At 40.4% G+C, this 27,262-nt stretch overlaps 1 protein-coding gene across 10 annotated transcripts; it reads right to left on the bottom strand.

Annotated features, from left to right (window-relative positions):
* Positions 1 to 513: 513 nt before the first annotated feature.
* Positions 514 to 25,301, bottom strand: PUS7 (pseudouridine synthase 7). Of its 10 annotated transcripts, none has more exons than XM_054813056.1 (19): positions 24,893 to 25,301; positions 23,400 to 23,653; positions 21,816 to 21,894; positions 20,391 to 20,869; positions 18,417 to 18,513; positions 18,206 to 18,307; positions 17,175 to 17,319; positions 15,153 to 15,170; positions 12,708 to 12,819; positions 11,324 to 11,401; positions 9,497 to 9,625; positions 9,136 to 9,261; positions 8,771 to 8,832; positions 8,206 to 8,366; positions 7,212 to 7,338; positions 6,369 to 6,470; positions 3,145 to 3,274; positions 1,977 to 2,068; positions 514 to 1,256 (listed from the first exon to the last, which is right to left on the bottom strand). In XM_054813056.1, the coding sequence occupies exons 4-19, from the start codon at positions 20,753 to 20,755 to the stop codon at positions 1,120 to 1,122; spliced, it is 1,983 nt and encodes a 660-aa protein (XP_054669031.1). In that variant the 5' UTR covers positions 20,756 to 20,869; positions 21,816 to 21,894; positions 23,400 to 23,653; positions 24,893 to 25,301; the 3' UTR covers positions 514 to 1,119. The 10 variants fall into 10 exon arrangements, with proteins under 10 accessions (XP_054669031.1, XP_054669032.1, XP_054669033.1 ...); XM_054813057.1 differs by having other exon boundaries at positions 20,391 to 20,784; XM_054813058.1 differs by having other exon boundaries at positions 23,509 to 23,653.
* Between the last annotated feature and the right edge of the window lie 1,961 nt (positions 25,302 to 27,262).

The raw sequence follows: 27,262 nt of genomic DNA, 5'->3' as shown, positions 1-27,262 counted from the left end.
GGCCAACAGCCCCGCGGGCGGCTGGTCACGGGCGCATGCGCACTGCCCTCCGCAACCGCCTCGTGGGGTGCGTGAGGCGCCCCCGCTGCTCGCCGTCAGCAGCGCGCATGCGCCAGGCTCCGGCCAGCGTTCCCAGCAGCGCGTTCGGCCGGGTCCGCACGGTTTTCCGGCCCTCGCACAGCTCCGGGCGGCCGGTCGCCACGCTTTTAGGAAGGCTGGGCTGCTAATGGCCGGAGCAGCAGCTAATTTTGTTCCCGTGTGGAAAGCGCAGCCCCGCTTCGTGCTGCTCGAGGCACGTCCTCTCCTGAGGTACTTCACGGGCGCGAAGGGCCTTCCAGCCACCACGGCATACAACGGTGGTGACCGTCTTCTATCCACGTGGATTTTAGCAACACAAACTTTTTTTTTTTTTTGCTGAAAATGCAATGTCTTTTTAGAACAGCTTTATAATATTTTTGCCAGTAATGGACAGATGAGGTGTGTAAAGGAAGTAGTTACTGATACACACTTAAATTTTTAGGTTAATTTATTTTCAGTACCTGTTCTTTGGTACAGGTATTAGTAAAGCTGGAAAATAGGCACAAGTATTTTCTCAATGAAAAGACCAACTAATTAAAACAGCTGTACATCTTTACAGCACATAAAAAGCCTTGCTAACAGAATCCTCTACTGCATCAGCACAATTGCTACCAGCAAAAACTCCTGCAATATAAATGTTCACCGTTGCCTTAACTTTGTTGTAACTTCTTTTCCTAAGCTGTAATTTAATTTAGTGGAAGAGACTTAAGTGTGATGAACTCATCAAAACATTCAGTGCTTGCCAAAAAAAAAAAGCAAGCTAAACATTCTTCCATGTTTGAAACTATTATAAGCCCCCTTCTTAAAGATGCAGCTATATTACAGCTCAAGCAACTTATTCATTCATTTAAAAGCACCAGTCACTAAGATCTATATTACAGCCACCATCTTGCAAATGACTACTGAAGTTAAATGCTAGCACTAATAAAAACTTAAAAAAATACAAATCTCTTACTACCAATCTTTTAAAGATTTGTACAGAACATGTAAATAGGAAAACACCTTACATATGTTAAAATCTAAGTATTTTTTGCAGTTCATTCAGCGTAACCAGGTAGTATTCAATTGTGTCTGGTTTTTTATGCTTGTGTCCATTTTCAAAACTTCTCGGATCGCCATGGTAGCATAAGTGGATGGGGGAAGGGAGAACTCCATCTTTAGTGCCCTGAATTTACCATCTGTCATAAGGGGTAAGAGGAAACACAAAGCAAAAAAAAAAAAAAAAAAGTTGTTAAGGGCATAAGTAATGCTTATTCTGGATGCCATCTAAACTAGTCTAAAATTTTCCATGACCAACCCCCCCACCCCATAAAACAAAACCACCACCACCACCACACTCCAATTTACAATCCATAGTGTAATTTCATAAAACAACTTCTTTTTAACATTTTCTCTCAGCAAGAAGTGGTATTTTGGGGTTTTTCTTCTTTTTAAAGCAAAATAAACTTTTGTTCTTTCAAAACTAAATTCCTAGCCTCTCTTCATTTTTTCTGGAAAGTAGTGTCAAAAGACCTTGTGACCAGAGTTATGTAAAAAAAATGTAAGTATTTGAGTAGTCTCTTATGTTCAGCACAAATAAATATGCTCAAGCATATAGACAATTTGTGGCTTAATTCCACCTTCATGCATTTCACAGACATTGCTAAGCATTTACCTGACTTTACATATGTCTATAAGAAAATGTAACAGTCGATAGAGACTGCTGGAAGAATTGCTCGCGCTCTGGAGAAATAAAAGTCCTTATTTAGACACTTAACTTTGGCTATCTTTAATAGCACTGCTTAACAGTCTAGTTGAATGAAAGCTCTTCCTTAAAAGACCTTTCAATATGTAGCAGTTCAAAGCAACAGCCAGATCAAACTTCTGGTTTGCAACCATCAGCAAAAAAATCAACTTACCTGTAGGAAGAACTGGTAACGTTTTTCCTTCCAGCTTATCCAAATCCGTAGTAAATAATGGGATTCTGGGATCATCATATGCAACAACCTCCCTTTATAATATACGTAAGATTTTTTTAATTATTATTTTTAAATATTTGGAATAAAATTTATAATTGTATTACTTTATATAAATGTATTATTTATATATTATCTAATTATTATTATTATTCCAGTTTGGCAGTTACAACTGAAATGGAATTGATTTTGCAATAAAATAACGTAAGGCGGCATTTAGGTGCAATAACTGGTAAAGCTTTATGTAGAAGACTCGCCTGTGTTTGATGAAGATTATAAACTCCTCTGTTTTCCCTCATGGGCTGTCAGGATTTCCAGCTATACAAGAAGTATAGCTTATGAAATTATGGGAAGAATGGAGTCAACTCTAAGAATACTTCGGGGGGAAGCCTTCATTTTGAAGAAAGCCATCTAAACTTCTTTGAAAGGTCTTACATATTCTACTCTCTCTGCCACTCATTTAACAGAAATCATGCCATACGTAATGACGAGGCTGAAAAAGTAACTAGGAAGTAGGTAAGCTTTAAACATCAGCATTTTAATTAAAATCAAGTGTAAACATTTATATTTTTTGTCTCCCTCCTAAACTCTCTATACTTTTTCTCTATGCATCAGTGATCAAGTCTTTCTGCACATGTCTACAGTCACCTGTTTAAAAGGTATTTATTCAGTTGCCATATGACAACTAGGTTGTACCTCTAACAACAGTGATTTAGTAGGTTTATGGGATACAGATCTTTCTGATTGACAGATAGGTAATTGCAGACCAACTTTCTCATAGCAAGACTACCAAAAAAACCTGTTTTGAATATTATCTATCATGGTTTCAACATAAATAATCATATATGAAGTGTTCAAGCAAGCCCTTGCAAGGAGTGTAACAACTAGATGTCTTGACGCTCATGCATCACAGAGCCAGAGGACCAAGGAAGAACTTTAACTGCATAAAAAACATGAGGGAAACGCACAGAGATTCCTCCCTACCTGTGTTTCAGTCTGCATGTACATCCCGTGGGTCTTGTACTTGGTCTAATGGTTCTTATACTTAGTCATCCCACATAATACTCTAAGCTGTCAATTCAGGTGTAATTTCCTTTATCCTCCTACTTACCAGTTGACATTCTGAGGTCGAATGATAATCTTTCTGTACGCTCCAGAAAGTGAATAATCTCTGATCTTATGCCTCATGTTGTTGATATCAAGATTGTCAGCTACTAGCATTTCCTTGTAGGCCTCACCAACTGCAAGAGAGGAAAATATTTAAATAGGAGAGAGCGTAGGCTGAAAACAGCCTTTTTTCATGGATCATTCCTTCCCTTATATTTAGTAGTTTTCAGCATATATAGGATAAATGTTACATAGAAGTTTAAAATTACTTATTGCAAATCTTATTACCTACAATGTTTGCTTCTATAACCTGATTAGTAGAGGCAGTAACCAAGAAAGAATCTTAGCAAATCAAAATGTCAGCTGAAAACAATTTACAAAATATTTTATTGACATTTCATTGACATCTAATGCATGCTTTCCAATTATCTAAACTTCACAAGACAAATCTCAAGTAGATGGAGAAAAAAAACCAATGGGCCAGACTACCCATTGCTCTATCTTTGAAAAAGCAGCAGAGTGAAATGAGTTAAAAGAGCCCTCTGAAGAAATTAGCCCATAGGGACCTTTAAGTACACCGCCAACAGAAAGAGTAATTCTATTACAGTCTTGTATCCTTAAGTAAGGGCGTGTGCACACACACCTTGGGAAGACAGGGAAGGCAATGGAAATACAAGAACATACTGCAGCTAAAATGCTGTCTGGTGCCTTTGATTTGCAGTGCAATTGCCAGCATTACTTCATGCAGCTGGGAATTTTAAACAGGAATAAGTTAGGTTTACTGGGGGCAAATCCCCGTATAAATATACTGAACGTAAAAAGTTGCAGCATTTCTTTCCAAACTTTTTACGCAGTGTGGTTCAGAGCCACACCTCATTACAAATAGATCTTTACCTTCCAAGTGTTTCAGAGATGGGCGATAAATAGGATCCTAGCTCTGGGACTTAGCTCTGACAGGCAGAGAGTCTCAGGAGACCTGTCTGGTGTTTTAAGGACAACCAAAGACAAGAGCAGTTCAACCCAATATTGAGAAAAACTAGCATACGTATTGGGAGACTGGTTTGGCAAAGTAGGGAACTCGTGACTAAGCTCATATGTAAGGACACATACAGTAGGTAAAAGCTAGGGCCAGCTACAAAGAAGGAATATATAAACATAGTCCAGGCTCATAGGGATGGTGTTAGGAAAGCCAAAGCTCAGCTAGAGTTGAAATCAGCACCAGACATCAAGAACAACAAGAGTTAAATTGCAACGGGAATGAAAGAATACAAGGAAAATGTTGGCCTGCTGCTAAACAGGGCAGGTGGTCTAGCAACAGACATAAGTCTGATGGTCTCAGCACCTCCTTTGCCTCAGTCTTGACCAGCAAGGTCTCCCAGGCCTCTGTTCCTAGAGGCAATGTTCAGGAAAGAGAGAGTCTACCAATACTGGAAGAAGATACAAGCTGAGAGAGCTGGCTCACAACCTGGTAAAGCTTTTCTCTATCATCTCTGAAAGATCGTGGAGATCTGGGGAGGTCCCAGGCGACAGCAGAAAACCAAATGTTGCACACATCTTCAGAAAGAAGGATGATCTAGGGAATTACAGACCAGTCAGACTCACTTTGGTCTCTGGGAAAAATAATGGGGCTAATCTTCTTGCAACATGTTTCTGGGCACACAATGAGAATAATAATGAGCACAGTTTTACAAAAGGGGGAGAAAAAGAAAAGAAAAACCAAAAAACCCACCAACCTCACTGCCGTCTATGATGAAATTATTACATCTATGGACAAGGGGAGAGCAGTGACTGTTGCCTACCTTGCCTTTAGCAAAGGTGTCAACATGTTCTCACAGCATCTTTGTATCCAAAGTTATAACATTAAGTGGGTGGACTGCTAGATGGGTAAAGAACTGTCTGGCTCATCATCTGGCTCATAGTCACTACCAGTTTGAGCTCTACCTAGAAGCTCCTTACAAGCAGAGTTCCTCAGGAACTGTGAGGTGTCTTGTTAGAATACCTTTATCAGCATACATGGAGGAGGAGCCGGAATTCACCCCAAGTCTGTGGACACAATCAAGCTGGGGTGGCAGTCGATACACCCACAGGCAGGACTGCCACTCAGAGGGAAGTAGGCAGGCTAGAGGAATGGGCTGAGAGGAACCTCATTACATTCAGCAAGGACAAAGTCCCGTACCTGATGGTGATTAACTCCTTGCAATGGTACAGGCCAGGGAGCAACTCTGCTGACAGTCACCTGGGACTCCCAGTGGAAAGGAGACTTACCAGAGCGCCCTGGCAGCAACAAAAGCTAATAGCAACAGGAGCTTACCCAGTAGCTGCACCAAGAAAACCAATTACTGCCCTTTACTGGGCACTCATGAGACGGTACTCAGAACAGTGTGTCCAGTACAAAACAGATGCTGGTAAACCTGAATGAGTCCAACAGAGGATCACCCCAATGGCCAAGGGCTGTAGCACATGGCCTCTGAGAAGAGTCTGAGAGAACTGGTCTTTTCTAGCTCAGAGAGGAGAAGACTTAGAGACTATTTGTTCTTAAAAGTTTCAGACCTGACAGGACAAAGCCTGAGTAAGCTGGCCTGAATATGGCACCGACCTTGCTTTGACCAAAGGCTGGACCAGATGGCCTCCTGAGGTCCCTTCCAACCAAAATGATTCTACAAGTCTATCCCTTAGTAATAACATCATGGTGTATGCAGATAATTATAGATCGCTCAACCTATTCCATTAAAAACAATTTAGATCCAATACACTTTATATACAGAAGATGAAAGATATGTTTTGGTTTTTAAACATTCATATTGGTTAATATTTAAACAGATGTGGTTCTTTTTCCTAACTTCAGGTGTTTGCTTGGCTTACAAATTCTAGAAGTTTGGTTTGTTTTCCAATTTAAAAATCAAATGCATACACTTTTCAATCAACATTTCACCATTTTTTTCCCCTTGTGCTGACATAAATACTTTTGCCTCAGTGAAGAATTTCTTTCTTTGGAAAAGCTACTTGCTAAAAAGAAATATGAAACAGATATATGTTAAATGAAACAAGTTACAATTCAGATTATTGTTATCACAATGGAAGAGGCTGACAGTAATGTATGTCAGCTCTGAAATAGTGTCTTTTTTTAACGGTCACCAACGTTGCCTAGATCTAATCTTCCTTTTACGAACAATCTTAAAGCAGACTTACATTTCCAGAGTCAGTACTTAAGTTAACAGTCAGACTTACTTTTATGCTTTGGATAAATAACATCAAATCCAGGCAATGGCATCACTACATCGTGGATAGTGTAGTTATCAACATCTCCTTCTTCGATATGAACAGCTGTGGCTACAATCAGGACAGAAAAAAATTAAGAGTTACCAGTATGGATGCCTGTGACAGTTAACATTTGCTAAATTTAAAATGAACCACTTGATTGAAACAAGCGTACTTTGAGAGAGATAACTACTATGTTTTATCTTCACTTAATAGACAAAATTTTCAAGAAAAGAAATAACAGTCTTCACGGCTGTGACAGTCACTGGCAGAATCACAGCCTGGTCTGCAGTGACTTTTAAAGCTGAAGTAAGGACTGCTAGGTGAACAGTCCTCTAACGAGGCATCAGGCATACATGAAGGAGAAATACTGTGGATATTCTTGCCCCAGGGAAATGCCAGAGCAAATCCAAGTGAAGAAAGTTTCAATTGAGTTGAGCCTCTGCTTTACACAATACCACTACAAACAAAACCTTCTGTGATTAAAACATTGATAACATCCTTCCATAGTTCTCCATAGCTCAATCAGGTTTGAGTTCATTCTTGAGAACAATCAGTCCTTCATGGTCTCTCTTCCCTATCCAACTATTTTGAAAAACAAGCAAACCAACAGCTCATGGAAATGTAATACCTAACTTCCAATTTCTTGCAAAATTTGACCAAAACTGGTTAACGGATTCAGAAATCACTGCACCAAAATGGGCGAGAGGGAAAAGAAAACATGTATGCAGTATCACATAACAGATATGTGCCTTGTTTTCCTAGGCATTTAAACTACGGAGCACCACTGGCTTGTTGTTTGTCCGACTTTACCTCCTTTAAGCGTGAGATCTCCTGGTACGGCTCTAAGGCCGTATTCTTCTATTCTCTTGCTCACCATGTTATTCCACACATAACTCTGGTAGCTATGAATATACATTAAGCGATTATTTCTTGGTATCTAGAGGTAAAGAAAGAAGTGAAACATTAGAAAGATGTATTTTTAGTTTTTTCTCTCAATCATAACCAGAGATGCATATATTTGAAATGTTCTCCAGCAACAAGACTAACACAGTTTCTTGGTATACAGATTTGGGTTTTGTTCATTATTTGGGAAAAGGGTTTATGAAGAAATAATGCTTTTACACATTTGAATTCTGCACAAAAAACCCACCCTTGTGCTTAAATTAAAAAAAAGCTTTTTTAAATTTTTTTTTATTCAACAGCTCATCAAACACATGGGGCTATTATAAAACACTGAATTCATACTTAACCTCCTGAAATCTTAACTAAACTTTGCAGATGTGAAGGCACAGCGTTATTCTAATTATCTTCTTCATAAAGAAGAAATTATTCCTCAGCTCCTACAATGGGCCCAGTAGTTTGCTGGTGATGAGGTATTTTCTCCAAAGACTTGCCCTTGATTACAGTACTTGAAAATGACAGTGAATCCACCACCCCTATGCCAAGCTGATTCATTAGCCCACTATCAGTTTGATTTGTACGTTTAAAGCAACAGAAAAACTGATAATGAACTTCCGCAGAATTCTCGGATCTCTATTATACAGGGTTACTAACTGTAACTGCATTGATTCCAACAGACCAGAGAGATTGTTGTATAAATTGGAAAGCTCATTATGCATACATTAATTACAGATGTCATCAGTTACCATGCAGCAGTACTTCAAGCAAAAAGACAGGATAAATATAAAGATTTTACACTTAACCTTCTACTCATCAAGCATCTATGAGTCTATTTCAAATTCATCATGATACCATCAAAAGAGCATTTATGCAAGTAAATACCCCACAGCACTTTTACACTCACTATGCCAAATGCAGAGATTACGTTCTTCATTCCATACTTTAAGAGTCCACGTAGAAGCTGTCCTTCCACGCACCTTTTTACGGGTAGTTTCTTGAGGGCTGCTGCTGGATCTTTAGTCTTTGCCCATTCTTCTCTGCATTTTACTAAGTATCCCTTTTCAGCTAGAACAAGGATGTAAAATAAAAATATTTTAACTACACACCACCCATCTCACCTTTTGTTAAAACAGTTGAAAAATTAAAGTTTCAGTCACCGTAATTACACAGATTAACAGAATCACAGAATAGTTGAGGTTTGAAGGCTGAGCAGACTCTGTGTCTAAGTACTCAGGTCCCTTTTCACTCCCAAGAGTGCAAGAAACTGCACAGCAAGGGAAGAGGAGGAGAAAGGCAGAGAGTCTGAAGATTGCTTTTCCATTGCTAAACTGGCCAAAGTTCAGCACATGCAAAGCTGGGCTCAAAAAGGTCCTTTCAAATTAAAAGAATCTGAAAGTGTTTTTCCTGAACATACAATTTTTGGAAGAGGAGAGGCAGAAACACTTAATGTACCATTTTTCAGTCCTTACCTCCTGGTCGTGGTTTTAATATCAAATCTATTACTTCATTCCAATTGTTCTGTAGAATAGCTCTAAGATTCAAACAGTAAAGTTTATTAAAAACTGACTAAATATATTTAGAGGAGATTTAGCCAACGTATATATAAAAAAAAAAGTATTAGTGTTTAGATTTATTCAATATTAAAAGTAGTGGTATTATGCAAGATACCTGCCGAAGCAAGTTCAGAAACAAGTTCCTTCTTGAATGTAAAATTAAAACTGGCATATGCAATATGCTAGAAAAACATTCCCAAAAATACATTATAAGTTACACAGTGATTTTTATTTTTTTTTTTTTTTAAAAAAAGGGGGGAGGAAATGAAAACAACACATACCTGCCAATTTGATACGTAGGAACAGCTGTGGTTCCAAATCTTTGCATTCCATAGTAATTAATGAATCCAATTTCCCTGAGAGAGTGCATTGCTTGCTCTATCTGGTCATCAGTTCCTGTTATGTTTCTAGCATTAAAAAAAAAAAGTTATAGACAGATTATTAAGGGCTTACACCATTTTGTGATCCCCATAATATTAAAGCTCAACATCAACATTATATAGCATTTATCAAATTCAACAGATTCCTGCCAATAGAAGGACTTTTCTTCTTTTTTGTAACAAAAGATGCACTGATATCCCTTAACTATTTAAAGAAAAAGAAATTCTAACAGAACTGTCTAAATACATACTAACATATTACCTGAGAACAACAGTGAAATGGTTCCCTTGCAGTTCTCCTAATTTCAGTGGATGGTTCTTGTAACTGAAATTTCCTAATTTGAAGTTCATCAAACATTTATTCAAATGAGCAAGTCTTTGTGCAGTGATTCTAAAAAAAAAAACCAGACAACAGTGACCAACATATGCTTAGAAAAACAGATAATTAAATAAATACAGAAATACCAGCATTTCAAAACAAAAAGCAGCGAGTCCAGTTTCCCCAATTTTCTATTGTTGCCTTTTCAAAGTATTTTAATGAAATATCTAGAAGAAAAGAACAGGTAATTCTTAAGGCTACATATACAAGAGAAAATGTATACCATGACAAAGACTGTTAGTATTGTCTTTTGACATCTATGTTACCATATGCACTTAACAAAAAGTATGTTGCAATATTGATGTATACTGTACCCCACAAGCTGAACTCTGCTTCATTTGAGTAACTACACCATGAACACACTCCAGTTAGCACACTCATGAACACAGAGTTAAGCAATTAGCCACTGTGTAAGCTTAGTGCAGATGAGGGAGTATGAAATCCAATCTGTCACTGATACCTGTCATTTTTGTTGCTAGTACTTTTGGAAGCATACCTTGTTCTTTGCATCATGCAGCTGCTCTTTCACATTTCCACTAAAATTTATAGCAGGATACACAAGTTTCTCAACTAGCCTGGCCAGCGTACTCAGCTCGGAACGGGCTAATAAACAGTAAGGTCTCCTCTCTGACGCCATCCTTCTCCAAGGCTGCGCAGGAGAGTCAGGTACTGTGGCACTACTGCACAGACTCCACAAATCACTACGCTCCCCCCAGCTGATGATTACCGCACGCTGACACAAGATTAAATGTGATCACAGTAAACGTAAATGGAACAGCACCTGAGATGGCTACACCACAAGTTTGGTTAATTGTCATCTCTTTGCAAACTTGCCTTGCCACAACAAGAATCTAGGGCTCCTCGCGATTCACAAATTAATAATTCCTTTCATATGTGCAAACGTATGCACATGGAAACCACTGAGAGCAAAAATATGAACAATTAAGTAGTGAATGCTCTCCTTTTAACAAGGATTTGATCAAATTTCTGGCTCTCAAACCTTGGAATTCCTCACTTGAAAAGCATGGTTTTCAAAGAGTAGTAAATATTAGTCCAGGCAGAATATTCCAGCTAGCTAAACAGATATTGTAATATATGACTGCAAGGCATCCATCATTCTCAGTTATGGATGTAACACTAATTTCAGGTGCCCGGAAACCATATAATTATCTTGGAATATGACAAAATAAATTTTATTTTCTCTTAGTAGGTGACTTATGGGAGTAGGTTAAGGCAGGAAAAATTCCTCATCATGTTTTGCCCCTTCTGGCTACTCACAGATGAGCAAAGGCAGTGGTTAGCTTTCTCTGGAGCTGTTCAGAGAGTTCAGTGAGAAAGAAAATAGGATTCCAGCTGGAGGAAGGGGGAAATAAAATTCAGGAACGCAATGGGAGATAATTTTCACCATGTCATTCTGTTGTTCTGCTGTTGCATGGGAGCCACACAGTGTAAGAGCACGCAGGCAATTTGGCCCACTGCCTCAGCCAAATACATGTACCCAGCCTATTACTCAGAGCATCACTGACTGAAAATACTAGCAATCATCATGGAATAAAAAAGGATTATAGCATCTTAATTTATACACATGCTTTACAAGATCAGGACCTGACTCTGTCATTTGTCATGTGCGTACTGAGTCTTCAAGGTATTTATCGAGATACTCAAGCTATCACGGTAGGAGCGCAAATACTCCAGTGTACTTTCACTTACCTGAGAACAGCGATCTCTTGAACTGTTATAGCTCTTTTATCTTTAGTTCCCATGTAGGAAAATATGTTTGGCTTCACTCTTAAAAGCAACAGTAACAGATATTATGCATATTAAAACAGCCACAGATTGAACATAGTTTTCAGCATAATTACCTAGAATGATTAATCGTCTATATTAAAAACAGAAAATACACATCCATTCCCCAGAAGTAGGCTACAATTTGACACGTGACATTTTCTAATTCATCTATAAGTACATAAAACACAGGGAAATTTCTGTTTTAATTACATGTAGACAGATTTACTTTTACCACAACTGTGCTGTCAGAATACGAGCTTTGAAGTACTTCTTTACACACATCTACTCAATGCATAAATGTGCAGCCACTACTAATTTCACTAAAAAAAAATTCACGTCCATTTTCTTAAACTTCAAATAAGATGCCTGTTTGAATACCATGCATGCGCATTATGTGAGAATATGAGAAGTTAATTTAAAATTCGATCCATTTCTTTCCTTGAGAGCAAAATTTCCTTTCTGTTCCACTTTGTACTTTACAGCTTGTGTTACACAGGGAATATTTCCCATTATTCCAGCTATGGGCACCAGGGGGTAGCAGGAATGCCATTACACACATTTTTCCACCAAACTATCCTCCTACCATTGTGTTCTCAAACACAAATACTAGTAGTATACTGGTTAGATTCTAGATTACAAACATTTGTTTTTGTACAGGAAGGGCGAAGGAAAAAGGAGGGGAGAAGCAGGGAAGTTTCTCTACAAGTAGATCACTGAATTGACTCAATTTTAAAACAGTCCTTCCTCTGCGATTCACTATGTTCACATCATGCCTTTGGCAAATCTTTTTGTTGCTGCACTTGATGGGGTGAAAGGAACTAAGACTGTGTTGCCATGGAGAAATTAACACATGGAACAACAGTTTATCAACTGTAACTGCTTAGGAACTGATCAGCATATTGCCACAACAGTATCTGACAGGTTCATAACATACTTGCATATATTCACACACTGGGGAAAAAAAAGGCTTTTAATTCAGGTTATGCACATCGAGGCTTTGAGCTGCCAAGCCTTTCTCAGATCAGCCAACTTCAATTGTGGACCTTTTTCCATTGAAGTAGCAGAATACAGTCTTTCAAATTTCTTGTGATCATTTTGTTCCATTCTCACCTCCTTCCAAAACTTACAAGTTTTAAATTTAATATTCTAAAATAACTTTTTTTTTTTTTAAACACTGGCTACAGATTAGGCAATAGTATTGCTTATATTGCTCTTACATAAGTCTTGAAGCATATCATTTACAGTAACGTGAAACATATGGGAGAGGACTGCATGCTAGCCAGGCTGGCAGAAACAACAGCCTTACCTCAAAAATTTGGATAGGACATTAATGGCATCCATAGTATCCTTGTTCTCCTTGTACAGTACGAAGTGGCAGTAGCTTCCCCTAGATTTTGGCCAAGAGTGTTTTCTTGGATCTTTAAAAACAAAAAGTTAAAATTTCTGAAGTGTCATTTTTTAAAATTTAATTGATATCTTTGCCATTGCAGCTACATTTAAAACAAATATGCAAGAGATAATTTCTGCTAATTTCCATCTGCTTTAAAAAAAAAGAAAAGAAAAAAGTGAATTACTGACAGCAAAAGCTGTAAAGCACATCGAAAAAGACCTTCTCCCCTTCCACTGGGCTGTAAACTTCTCTTTAATCAATTCTGTCTCCTAGAAAATCTTGAATGAAATGGTGACAGTTCCTTTGTCATGAAATTATCTAAAAATACACCCTAGTCATTTAACTGCCATATTGCCTGATTAAATTTCTCAAAAACCTTATCCTTACACTGACTTTCAGCAATAAAAGCCATTCCACATTTCATCTAGTACCTCCTATAATTAACAGATGAGGATCACTGGAGTTTGTGGGAAGACTACAATTATTATTTATAGTACTAACATATTCTTTATTTCTGTAGGATATTTCTGTGTGTCATGCAAAAGCATGAGTCGTATCTCTACAAAATCCTTAAAAAGTATACTCACAAAAACTTACTTTAAGGTGAATTGTTTTTAAAGTCCTATGGGAGAGAGAAATCTGGCACAATAGACATTGACAAATAATTCAAGCCTGATACTGTGCTGTGTTTAGAGAACCCAGAGGGCGAGATAACTTCAGCTCCCGCAGACTAACAACTGATTTACAATTCTGTACAATTATTTGGCATTTTCTGGAGAGGGAAGAAAACTGTCAATGTATTTGTCAAGCTTTTGTTGCACATAAAAGCCTCCAGAGGTAAAACTTCCCTTTTACAATCCTCCACTGTTATTGGCATTACTGGGAAAGGGGACTGATTGTACACAGGTTTAGCAACCAATTTTGAGGTGCTTTGTTTATAAATTCTTTGTTTTATAAGAACAAAACTAAGGATTTGTTTTGTTTTAAATAAGAAGTCCCTTATCTCTTGGTAGCCACCAAGCAGACATTCCTGGGTTTGTACAATAAGGGCTTAAGCGTCTTTCATGACAGCAAAAGCTAACCGAAAAAGCCACTCCTATTCCAGTATATAAACATCAATGCAGGAAGATCTTGGGAAATTTGCTCTTTTTGTTCACGTTAGTTTAATAAAGCCTATATATCCCACACAGACAGCAAATACATTTAATTTTCAGGAAACTTTCTGGTAAAAGAGAATTCTTCTTGCCCTTTTTTTTGAGAAGCTGCCATCCATACACACACTTCTGCAAAAACAATTTTGGATGCTACACTATAAAATACTATACATGTAGGCTTTAACCACTTAAAAACTATTGCAACACTTGCCTTGCACCATCAGTTTCTAAGCAAAGCCCTCCCTGTGGAGCTTCCTAGGACCTAAACTGGACCAAAGCTGTTAAGAGACCTCATACTCTTGCTAGTCTCCCTTCTGAGCCACCACCGCTCTTAAACACAGTCAGTGAAACACTGCATTCAGCTTGAAGAGCAAGGTCCTTCATGAAGAACTCAGTAATTAGAAGGGAAGAGAGGAAGACAGAGCGCGGAAAGTCTTCTCCAGCTGGAATCATTCTTTCAATTTAACTAAGCCATCTTGCACACAGTCATTTCAACACCCTTCAAAAAGTGAGCCTCAATCTGGGCTACACTAAAAGGACTCTATAGATACTATATATAGTGTATATATACACACTATATATATCAATTGGCTCCTCGCGCTTTGGGCATCACTGCGGCCATGCTGAGTACTGGGAGGCTGCAGCTCCTGGTATTTATTCCTCACCCAATACTTCAAAGTATTCAACTGGGTAGATGGACCAGAGGGATCGTTTGCAGTCCTTATTGCTACATGTCAGAGTCACGTTACATTTTTGACAGTAAAATTGTATTTCCAAGCCCTTTTTCCAAACCTTTTGCTGCAACTCAAGGGCTGGAAATTCTTTTCAAATATCAGGATGTCCGTTATACACTTTTAAAGTTGTATAAATACAGATAGTGGTGTCTGAAACACAAGGCTGAAGGGCAAAGGCTTGGCGTAATGAAATCAATGGAAAATTTACCATAGATGTCAAACAGTATTGTCAAAACCAATAATTCATGTTATTTATTACTGGCAGACTTTCTCTGCATTGAATGACTACTGCCTATATACTGCTCTAGGAAAAAGAGGTAGCACAAGGCTGTTTCAGGTAATCTTAAGCATTGCTTATGTGTAGGGTGTTTTAAAGAATTAATTGTTACTAGCTTGGCCAGTCGTCTTGCTATTTAGGAGGTCGTAATGGTTGTCATTTCATTTCGTTAACATGAAATGTCAACATCTCTTACCTGTTGCAGTTCTGACCTCTGTCCCAGTGCATAGCATAAAGAGCATAAAAGAGTAGCATTTAATTTTTAGACTGTCAAAGGGGTTTTAGAGGTGAACATGCAGGTTTATGGTTATGGGATTGTTTATGCTTTCGGGAGCATCCAACAGTTAGGTGGTGGATGACAGCAATTTAGACAGTTATGCAATGGAATCGTGCAGAGGCAAACAGTGAACATATGGAAAGCTTCAATCGGAGATGCAACAAACTTCATTTGTGGACAATGATGAAACAGCAGCTTACTGACAATTTAGTAAGGCAGTATTTTAAGTATGTGGGGATTAAACTTACTATAGACAAAAAGCAGCTTCTAATTTTAAATTTTAGGAAAGTATGTTTGGTAACCTTTTACATTATCAACAAAAGTAATCAGATATCTCAGCTAATACTTGAATATTCTACACTTCTGAAATGTTTCTTGCCTGGGTAACCAACTCAAGACGAAGACATGTTAGTGGCTACAATAAACATGAAAGAAATATAATTCTGACTAAAAAGAACTTGCACTCTTAAAACCTACATTCATAAGCATTTACACACACTCACTGAAACTGCACACATCTCCACCAACATGTACAGGTCTTTGTAGTATCACGACTTAGGAAGTCAAGTTTAAATAGACAATGCTTCTCTGCATCACAAGATGGTGCTCCAGATAATGTTTTAATCCTAGAGACACATCACTAAATTCTTTTCAGCATATTTCAAATACTTTGATTCTTTTATATAGTATCTCTTAAATCAGACTGGGCAGCTTAGTACCGACCACTTGACTGTAACAATGGTTAAAGAACAGAAGCAGCAGAAAGAAAAGGTGGAGGTAAAACCATTACAAACCAACAGAGAACAAAACTGGCTGAGGAGAATTTTGTGCTGGTAAGTATACATACTCCATGCATAAAGCATGCAAACATACAAATTTTCTAAACATGGTTAAACAAGATACATAAACATATTGTAATTGTACCAATAAAAATACAAGATTCCCCTATTTGCTTAGAATAAGCCTTAAAAAATAATAACTAAATTGAATGTGGAGATGGTGGTATTTCCAATTTTAAATTATCTCATGTCCATCTCCTTCATCTTTAAAATAAAAGCACTAGGTTTACATACTGTCACTTGTAGTAGGTTGAAACGACATAGGAATGCAATCAGTTCAAATCACACCTTAATACCTTTCATTAAATGTGCAACATTCTGCATGTAGACAATCCTCTCAACTTACAGGAGCAACAAATTTGTAATAACATTAAAAGTTGTAGAACACATGAATTTATCCCCAGTAACCAAAACAGTATTTGGCAAGATTAAGGTGGGTAACACTTCATTCTGAAAATCCTTCATTATTTTGATTATTCCAAAATAGTAACTGTGATTTATAATGAATAAAGACAATTTTCTGCAAATATAGAAGACAACATAGAAATAGTATTTTACTTCCAAATATGGAAGCAGAAGTAGCCTTAAAGATCATGGTAAATATATAATGTTTATATAAAACTGTAACTCTGAGAAAACAAATAGGTACTTGTCTCTATTCAAGTCATTGAGAATTTTGTCATGGATTTTCAAGACAGTCAAGATTACCCTGACTGTCTGTGTAACATACATGTTTCAACTACTTTCTTACTTTCACAATGCACACTTACACAGCCAGTAAGTTTATAACAGCTAAGTTCAAACAATACTGAAAATAAAGCCCCTATTCTGCCTATTCCCACTGACATAGCAAAAGATCCTCTCGCTTCCAACATGGTTGTATTTGATGAATGCTTTGGAAAGAAAAACAAGTAGAAATTTAAACTTGAAACACTCCTTGTGTTCCTAGTCATTTTAGATGCACAGCATCAGTTGCAAAGGGAAAAAGCAAAGCCAGACTACATTACGAGGTACGCTCTACCTCAAGTACTTACTAACGATTTTTATTTTGGGGATAATTTTCACATTTACTTTACCCAACTGCTGTGATACTGAAACTCACTTGCCAGTGCTTTTTTCCCAGCAGCATGATAAGCAATAATGTATTTTTTTCCATCTCGATCTTCTGTTTTAGTCTCCAGTCCAGGAAACAAGGATTTCACAGCCTGATGGATAACTGTTCTTTTTTCTTTGGTGTCTTCAATTACCTGTGTTAATACACATGCGTGCAGAAACCAAGTAAAGCAATACAAAAGGGGAGGGATTCTCTCAGAGTTAAATTCTGCATGCTTAAAGAAAACCTACCAAATCACACTAAAGTACTGAACAGGTATACTTTTAAAAGTCTGTCCTACTTATTAAAATTACTTTGAAACATAATAAATAGCTGCTACAAACCCCAGTTTCAACATTCACAAAAGAAAATTCTCAAGATTTATTCCCCTCTTCTGTGCTTAATAAAATTCCCTCTTCTAATGAAAACTCTGGCAAAACTAAAAAAAAAGAGCTAGATAAGATTATTTAATGTGTGAATGCTTATTTGAAATTACCAGATTTAATCCTACTCATCTCTGTGTCCCAAATGTAGCTCAACAGTTATTCTTCAAGTACATGGAATATTTGGATGCTTAAAAATACAGTTTTAATTTCATTTTGTAACTTCTTATTTTTCTTGTTACAGAGGAGCATACTGATCTTCTTTTCTATTAAATCACTAAACACTGACCTTGAAAACAGTCTTTCATCAGGATAGATGTTTTATTTAATTCTTCTTACATAATTATTCTATAAAATACTACTAGACGGAAAACCAAAATACTGCAAGAAAATTTTAACACCACAAAAATTAAGATATGTATTTGAGTTCATGTGTACAGTCCCACTGAAATCAAAATGACAACTCATGTGCATGAATTTGAGTATATCTGTAAGGCTTAATAGAATTAAACCCTAAACTGGAAACATTTCAGCATTACCTGTTGCATCATGTTCAGACTGCTCTTATCCCTTACATACACCAGAAAGCGCATACCTCCCACTCACTCTCTTGTTGTCCCCCCCCACCCCCAGCTTCAGATAATTTATTAATTTTACCTCTATGGCAACACTAGTTTCCTTATTCTTAAGAAGCTGGAGCTCCTCTAAACGCTTCTTGTCTTCATCTGACAAAACTGTAAATGTTTCTTCTGATGGGTCCTAATACATATTTGGCAGGGAGAAAACAAATACCAAATAACCCTCACGGAACAACTTTCAGCCTTTGAATGTTTTTGCTCAAGGAGCATAGCCATTACCCAATCTTTACCTCAAAATTTACCTCATCATCCACTGGAACAGAAAAGTCATCTAAATGGCTCACACGTCCATCTTTGCCTATTTCATGGACAACAAAGTCCGAGTATCTGATAGGAAGAAACATGCATTAAATTTGCAATAATAATAATAAAAAAATCTCACATCACATAAAGTCCTTTCCCAAGAAGCTGTTTGTTAGCAGAATTCACTCAAGAATTCTGAATTCACATAATTCAATTCGCATAAAAGAAACTTCAACCATGAGAAAGCTGTACCTATTTCCACCCCCAAGAAGGACACCAGGAGAACACAGGAGAAAGTCTGGCATATCTAAACACAGCAGACTTCTTTGCAGATAACCAAACACCTGCTGTCGTTAGTCGGAATCATTTTCTCACTAGCTTGCAGATATCAGTAATGCATATCCTCAGTCCCAGCCATTACTGACAATTAAGACTCTACTGCATTGCTACACTGCGAACACAAATGCATTAACTCTGTCACTTCAAATAACCTGCAGAATAAAGTGCATGTCGCCCACTCTTCAAGGAAAGCAGGACAAATTCAGCTCCATTACATATATTCAATTGTAGAGAACATAACACTTTCAAATAAAGTTACTCTGCATACTCCACGACAGCAACAAAGAATTTGACTGTGATGTTTTCCATCAAGTCACTATCTCCAATAATAAAAACATCCTGACTTTAATAGAGTACAGTCTATGTTGCAATTGCTAAATGATTTAAGTAGCATTTGCTTGTAAAGGGTAAAAAAAAAGAAAAAAAATTCTTAGTCTGTGAATGTTGAAGGATGAATAAAACTTCACCATGGGAATGTTTCTCCTGTATCTCCCCCAAGCCCCCGTTTGTCATACATCGTATCGGTAGAACTCCTTCCTGAGGAGGGCTGTGCACTCCCTCTTATTATCTGGAGCTGTCTAGACATGCTAGTGACTGGTACCATAAAAACACCAGGACTAAATTAACGATAGGTGTTATAAACTACGATCAAAGAAAAACCATGAGCCCACAAACATTTCTACCACCTGGCTACCTTTGGCCACCTCGGTTCAAAACTGCCAGATTTCCCAGAAGGAGGTTCAGCACACACTGTCTTCCCCAGTGAAGCATTATGCTAGCTGCTTAATGCTGCACATAAAGCTTAAATACATACATAATATGTATATATCACTTTACTATGTAAAAATGATCTATATATGAAGCCAGTATTTAAAAAGAGGGAATTCTTGGTGTGTAAATAAAGCATCCTTAACTGCTTTGCTAAGTCAGGACAACAATGATTCTCACATCAGTGAGGTTTTGTATTTGCATTGTTTTATTCAAAGATGTTATTTAATTTTAAAAAACCTAGATGTTTCATTAAAAAAAGCTACTAAACCCCAAACATCTTCTGAAGTATATAATGTAAAATTCCACACCCTGAGTGAAATTCCCTTTTATGTTTTGTAAATGACATTGCAACTGATCAGACTATAATTTAAAGCCTAATGGACCATCTGACAAAACACATGTTTAAAGACATTAGCACAAAAGAGTCAGGGAGAAGCAAAGAAGAACCAAAGCAGGGTGGTTTCAATGCTGTTCTCCAGTGCATCTTGTATCAACACTGAAGAGCGGTACAAAAGGTGGGTGTACTGCACAAGGTTTTATGCTGTATGCTGCTGCCAGAGAGCAAGTCAAATGGCAAAGGTCAGTGTAATTGTGTATTTCTATCCATACACAGCTTCTTTCTTCAGAGCTCCATTTGACAGGAAAGAAGGGAAACAAAAGAGACAAAAAAAATCTAGAAAAGTCCCAAATTAAACCTTTCTTTCAGTCTCAGCACTAGGAAAAGAAAGTGATGAACCTCCCAAGTGGCTGCACATAATCCGGTTGCATCCTGCGAGTCAGAAAGGAAAATGGAGAACAACAACAGCTGCTTAACACAAGGAATTAACATACATAACAAGACAAAGAGTTACCTCTCTTTCAAGATTCCAGAAAACCCTTTATGAGAGCTAACAAATTTAGTTATGCCAACATCACTTTCTGTCAGTCCATGCTTCATCATGTCTGCAAAGCTCTCTGGATCTCCATCTTCATCACTGTCCTCTAGTTCCTCATCTTCCTGCTCCTCGCTTTCCTCATTGGGGATTATTTCATTTTTCGTGTCCTCAAGCAGACATTTGTCAGGTTGTTCTGTTACAGTCTCAACGCTCTGCCCGGAGTCGTTCCCTGTCTTAGACTTCTCTGAGATCTTCTGTCTTTTAATTTCATCTGCATTAGCCACATCATCCTCAGAGCGAGGACGTTTCAAGGATACACTATTCATTTCTACAGCTTCCATGTTTAAGGCACAGTGTAGGATAGAAAGCCCTGAGGAGCAAGAAGAATGGCTTATTTCCTGTCTGCTTAAGAGCAATATCAATACATAGTCTCTTCACTCCAAGGACTCTGCCCCCTGCAACAGTTCAGGAAAAAAATCACATAACTTTCTGCATTTTTAAGTTAAACATCAATTAAAGATTTTCTACAGCTAGAAACAGCATGTACTTAGGAAGAGAGAAGGGAGATGTTAAGGGGACGTAATACCCACCCAAGGCAGCACACACGTTAGGCTACAGAACAGCAGGATTTAATACTCCACCGAACATTTACCACCATCGTCACTCTTGCCAACTCTTACCACAGGTGCAGTAAGCTCTGTGCATGCAGGTTCTGCTGTCGATAGCAATTTAGTGCCTAAGAAACTTTTTGTTCCCAAGCTTTCTGTTAATCATGACTATACTCGATCATTCCTTGTTCTAGAATCATCATAGAACGGTTTGGGTTGGAAGGGACCTCAAAGATGATCTACTTCCAACCCCCTGCCATGGGCAGGGACACCCTCCACTGGATCAGGTTGCCGAAAGCCCCATCCAACCTGGCCTTGAACACTTCCAGGGATGGGGCCTCCACAACCTCTCTGGGCAACCTGTTCCAGGGATGGGGCCTCCACAACCTCTCTGGGCAACCTGTTCCAGTGTCTCACCACCCTCACAGTAAAGAATTTCTTCCTAACTTCTAATCTAAACCTACCCTCCTTCAGCTCAATGCCATTACCCCTTGTCCTATCACTCCATGCCCTTGTAAACAGTCCCTCTCCAGCTTTCCTGTAGGCCCCTTCAGGTACTGGCAGGCTGCAATAAGGCTACCAAGATTCAATCTTGCGAGGATTGAGAGATGACGGCTCAATTCCCCCAAGCTTGAAATCTCATCTCTTCTAACACACACAATCCCAGATGGAAGTCAAGGTGGCACCAATTTAGATGCAAAGGTAAGAGGGATGAAATAACAAGATCATTGAATGAGTGGGACAAACAAAAAACCAAGGAAGTGGAATGATCTCTGAGAACATGACTACTCACGCTGGTGGAGTGGAGCTCTGACTCTTCCCTGGCAACTTGAGCTGCCACCTTTGCGTCAGCAGAACTAGTACCTTCAGATCTGAAAAACAAATAAAAGCTAAGTCATTGAGAAAGTTTTAGGCAAAAAAGCCCAACTATGAAAACATGCATGAATGTGATCATTATGGAAAGCAGCCACCTCTGAACCCATGTATCAGTAATTCTATAGGAGCAGACACAACTACTCAGCAGACAATAACAAATAGAATTCTAAAAGTGTTACCAACCTGGTGACATAACACAATATTGCTATTTAGCAAGGTACAGCACAGAAGTTTGGCTTTATTTTTATGTTTATGAAAGGACACCACAGTTCCTTTCTCCCAGCACCACCAAAGTGGCACACCAGTGTGTCAGGAATACATCGCAGGTTTTGGTAGGTTGCATGGGAAGAGGCCATCAACTGCCCTGTGCTGGTCATGGCCAGTTCCAGCTGGGTCCATAATGGACCAAACCCACTGCCTGCCAAAACTCCAACTCATCAGATGAGCCCACAGTGCCTCTGCTCCAGCTGATTTAAAAAAGGGAGGAGCTGCTGGTGGCAGAAGGCGCAATGGGAAGCACAGGAGGTGGCACATGACAGCGTGTTAAAGGACATGGGGAAGGGGACACTGTTGGGGATGTGGCTGGAGACGCACTCTTGGAAGGAGGCTCTCCACACCAGAGCAGGGACGTGCCTGGGGGGTCTGCAACCTGTGGAGGTGCTCATAATGAGCAGGGACATCCTTGAGGAGCCTGCGGCCTGTGGAGAGGCCCACATGGGAGCAGAAGACATGAGAAAGAAGGAGCAGAAGAAAGAAAACCTCCATGCACCAACCCCAGCCTCCTGCACCAGTGCTGCCTTGCCCAAGGGACAGAGTGTAACCCATGGGGACAACCAGGGGAGAGGAGAGGAGGAAAGCAGGGGAGGGGAGGTGTCAGGAGTGAAGGGAAGGGGGAAGAAAGGAGTTTTCCCCCTAGTATTTGTTTGACTGGTTGTCTTCTTTGTATCTCACTAGCCAAATCAGTAATTAAATGTTTATGTTAACTGCCAATGAATTAAATTAAACTCCCCAAGTTAGGCCATTTTTGCCCACAACAGGCAAGTTTCTAAATTAATAGTATTCAACTGTTACCAAGAAATTAATCTAGGCACAGAGCAGTATTTTAGAATTACACACATCATCCTGTATTATTTCTCTAGTCACTAGATAGTATATTCTATTTAATTTTAAAGGGTATGTTTTTAAAGGAAGACTCATTACTAACTCGATAATCACCACGTGCTGGGTTGTTAACTGTTACCAGTTAGCTGTGAGCCCCTGCTGACTTCATTGCCTGGACTTCCTGCTGTAGAGGTCACAAACTTAGGGTAAAGTGGCAGGAACAACTGTTTTAGAAACACCTGAAATGTTTTGCTCAAAGGAAGAACTGAAAATGGACGCTAGAAAAAAGAATGAACAAAAGGGAAATAAGGAGAGACTTAAAAAAAAGTGTATGATGCCTGAAGAGAGGAGTGACAAAACACACACAGAAGAAAGCAGAACAATTAACAAATGGATGTACCTTCAAGGAGAAAGCACCAATTTCAGTTTGTCCGCAAATAAAATGAAAGTACATAAAATCCTTCTTTAAAAATAATAAAAAAAAATCAAACCCAAAAGAAGCAATTCACCAGCATTTCCAGATTCTTCTATGTTCCCAACTTTACGGAGCCTGGGTTATAAAGCACTAATGTGGAAAAGGCTTCTAGACAGCTTGTGAATGTCTTTACATGGCGAACAAAACACCACTTGGCACAGTGAAATCCTCCAAGCCACCTGCCAAAGGATATAAGACAAATCTCATGTCTCTACAACAAAATTGTAATAACTAGTTATTGAACGACACAAACTGTTAGAAGAACTTAACATTGGCAACAAATACTCCAAAGTTGTCAGATACGGCCTATTCTCACAGCAGAGCAATGACTCGCATACAACAAAGTACTGTCCCATGCCAAATGGTGGCCGTCATGTGGGAAAATTTCTGCAGGATAATCACATGAAGGAGCAAGTTGAAGCGAGCAGGGCGCACACTGTCTCATTGTACAGATTGCTAGTGAGAGGCGCCTATTATTTTTTGACAGCTGCTCAACCGTCTCAGTCCTTTTCCTAGCAAACAGGTGTTTCCATAAAAGCCAGAATCTGCATAAACAGCAGCTCTGTAGCAATTTCAACAGAGACCATGTTTTAGCAGAGACTGAATTTACTACTACAAATAAAGGGCTTGATTCTCGCCAGCAAGAAATGCTGAGCGATTACTTGTGGTGCAGTACCTGTCAGTCAGACACACAGGCTGGTGGGGGCTATGGGGTACTTCTCACTTAGTAAATAAAAGAGTAGGCACACGCCAGCGCTGGGTACGAAGCTAGTTTGTCATGAGACGAGGCAGATCGGATTAAGAGGGCACGATGATACAGCAGCGCCCGAAAGCAAGCCCTTCAGGCGGGGGCCGGGGAACCCGCCCGGGTGCAAGCAGCGTCCTGCAGCCATGCGGGCCGGGCAGCCAGCAGCGGCTCCGCACCTCCGCGAGGGTTTCGTGCAGGGGGAAGGGTCGGGCAGCCGCAGCAGGCAGCGCTCCGGGCGACCCGGGCCGGAGGAGCGGCGGCAGGTCCCGCGGCCCGGCTCTGCCGCTGCCAGCCCCGAGGCTGCCGGGGCAGGGCGAGAGCAAGCGAAGGGGCTGGGGCAGGCGGGAGGACGGGGAGGAGACAGGAGAAAAGGGCTGCCTCTGGGGTCCGGCACCACGCGGCTGCCGCCCGCCGCAGGAGCCCCGAAGCGGGCCGGGGAAAGCCCGGCGCAAGCGGGGAGGAAAGTTGCCCCGAGGCCGAGCCCCCCCACACCACCGCCGCGCCCGCCGCCACCGTGCCCGGGCTGGGAGCGGGACCTGGGAGCCGGCCCCACCGCGGAGGCCGCGGCTCTCGCCCGCCCGCCGAGGAGCCCTGGGCGGCCGTGGCTGCCGGGGGAGGGCGCGCCTCCGCCCGCCGCCAGGCAGGAGCCGGGGAGGGGGGTGCCACTTACCCGCACGCCGGCACGGTAGGACGGGCCAGGCGCCAGCGCCGCGGGGAAGGAGGCGGTGGCAGGAGCGAGCGGCGCGGGCCCGCCCCAGCTCCCCGTGTGCGGAGGCGGCCTCCTGCCTGCGCCCGCCCCCGGCCAGCCCCGTCGCCGCAGCGGCCCGGCCCGGCCTGGTCGGCGGGTAGCGCTCCAGCCCGCAGCAGCCATTTACCGCCGGCAGCGACTCCGCGCCCCGGCAGACCCCCGCGGAGTCGCCGCTTTGCGGTACGGCGCTCGGCCGCGCCTCCCGGAGGGAAAGCGGCAAATAACCTCAGGCGCTGGCCGCCGGCTGGAGCCCGTAGGGGCGCCCGGCTGGGTCCTAAGGCGGAAGGAGGGAGGTGCCATTAGCAGGGCGCCTTGGGACAGCCTAATCGTGTTTAATTAAAGTGTCCAGGCCGGGCCAGCCGCACGGGTGGGTGGTGGGGAGCGGCGGCCCCGGGTGCTTCCAGTGAGGGCAAGGTGGGGCGGGAGAGGCGGGAGGGGAGGCAGTGGTACCCACCGGTACCCACCGGAGGCTGCTCTTGCACACGCTTCGTCACCTCCGTCCTACTGAAGCTTCCTTTGACAGTAAAAACAAGTTTGAAGCATCTAGGGGAAGCAGACAAGAATTTACAAAAGAACAGCAGCTCTACAGAAAAAGTTTAATTCGCAGAATACAGACTATAGCCGAAGCAGGGAGTGATGCATATGGGACAGTGGCCTTCCTGAGCTCCCCTAAGACTGCAAACAGATTGCGCTAATGAAACATTAGTCCCTGGACACTGGCATGTTCGAATACCATTTCAAAACCTACACTATATCTATGGAAATCATGCTACCATTTTAAAACGCAATAAAACCAGGCTGGATCTGTACTATGAGTACATTATCAGAATGTCATCTTCTACCCTCCTTTCTATTTTCAGCAGTGGTCCAAAGAATGTCTTTTTATTAACTTCAACATGTATGATTTGTTTTTACTTTTAAGACCTTTTGTATCATACCTTAATCCTAGCCAGCCTCAGACTTCCTCTTTGCCAGGAATGCCACTCTTTAGTTTCTCATACTTCTCATTCTCTACTTGTATTCCATTCATCACATTCATATGGGTGACTGATTTTCTCATCCCTTGTACTTACTTTCTTATTCTGCTCCAAGAGGGGAGGTAACAGAATGGAGTGCTTTGGTTTGGATTTAAAAAGTCACAGGTACACATGCATTGCTCTATGGCTAGCTTATAAAAGACCATATTAAGGAAATGCATGTTGCAGTTAGAAAGAGCAAAGATTTGTGCCTATCCTTAGTTCAGAGTGGAGACGGATCCATAGAGATTTATTTTATCAAATAGCAGGGGATCAAAGCTGTGTCTTTATCACAGAGCTTTAGTTTACACCCTTTCCACCCTTCTCACGTGGAATTTAAGTAACCTACTAGAAACCAGTAGAGGTATCAGGAATGGGTTTAATGTGCTCCTGTGGACAGGGCAACAGCGATACACATTAGCAATTGACAAGGCAGAGTATTGTATCTCTGAAGACTGCAGCATCAGTGAGGAATCCACAGCTAGGACTGCTGTTGTCCATCTCCCAGGCTGTCTTGGTGGCAGGGGCAATACAAAAAGAGCTATGTGTCATTTGAACAATGCTGTCGTCTGACCAATTACTATAGCCACGGTATGTAGATGTTGAAAGGTAGTTCCTTCATCTCTCCCAGGCAAAGACATACTAGCCGGCTGAAAACATCTGGTTGGGGAGATCCTTCAGCAAGACTTCTACCATGCATTAGTCCAACTTTTTTTTTTTCTTGTAACTTTTTGCTTCTTTCATCTTCTGCAGGAGAAGTTCCCTAAAATACTTATTTTTTCTCCTTCAAATTCCTACATTTAAGTACCTCTCTGTCTACAAAATCCTTGTCAGTAATTAAGTAGCTTGTATGTTACAACCTGTGCTTGGTATGATAATTACCCTACTGTTAGTTCTCCCTGTTGACTATGTTCATCTATCATCCATTACCATCAGCTTGGATTGAATAGAATTTGGAGTGGTATGAAGTGCCTCATACAGTGAAGAACCAGCATTTTGAAGGACCTGCAGGTGCTACCACAAGGTAAATAGCTAATAATATCATTACTATGCATTTCTCAAGTTTTCTAATATATTCAGCAAAGTTTATTACACCTTTCTCAATCCCAGTAAACAATATCTCTGACATATCAGAGAACTATTTGTCTATGAGAATCTACAGACAAAATCCCTGAGACCATCCTTCCTATGGTTCAGGGGCTGGAAGGAGGGAATCTCTAGTTCTGCTTCTGAGATAAAACTGAGCTATTCTGGCAAGTGGACACCATCAGTACTT

Source organism: Grus americana, chromosome 1, assembly GCF_028858705.1.
Source record: "Grus americana isolate bGruAme1 chromosome 1, bGruAme1.mat, whole genome shotgun sequence".
NCBI classification, from domain to species: Eukaryota; Metazoa; Chordata; class Aves; order Gruiformes; family Gruidae; genus Grus; species Grus americana.
Note: the sequence above shows the minus strand (reverse complement) of the source record. Positions and strands in the feature narration are given on the sequence as shown.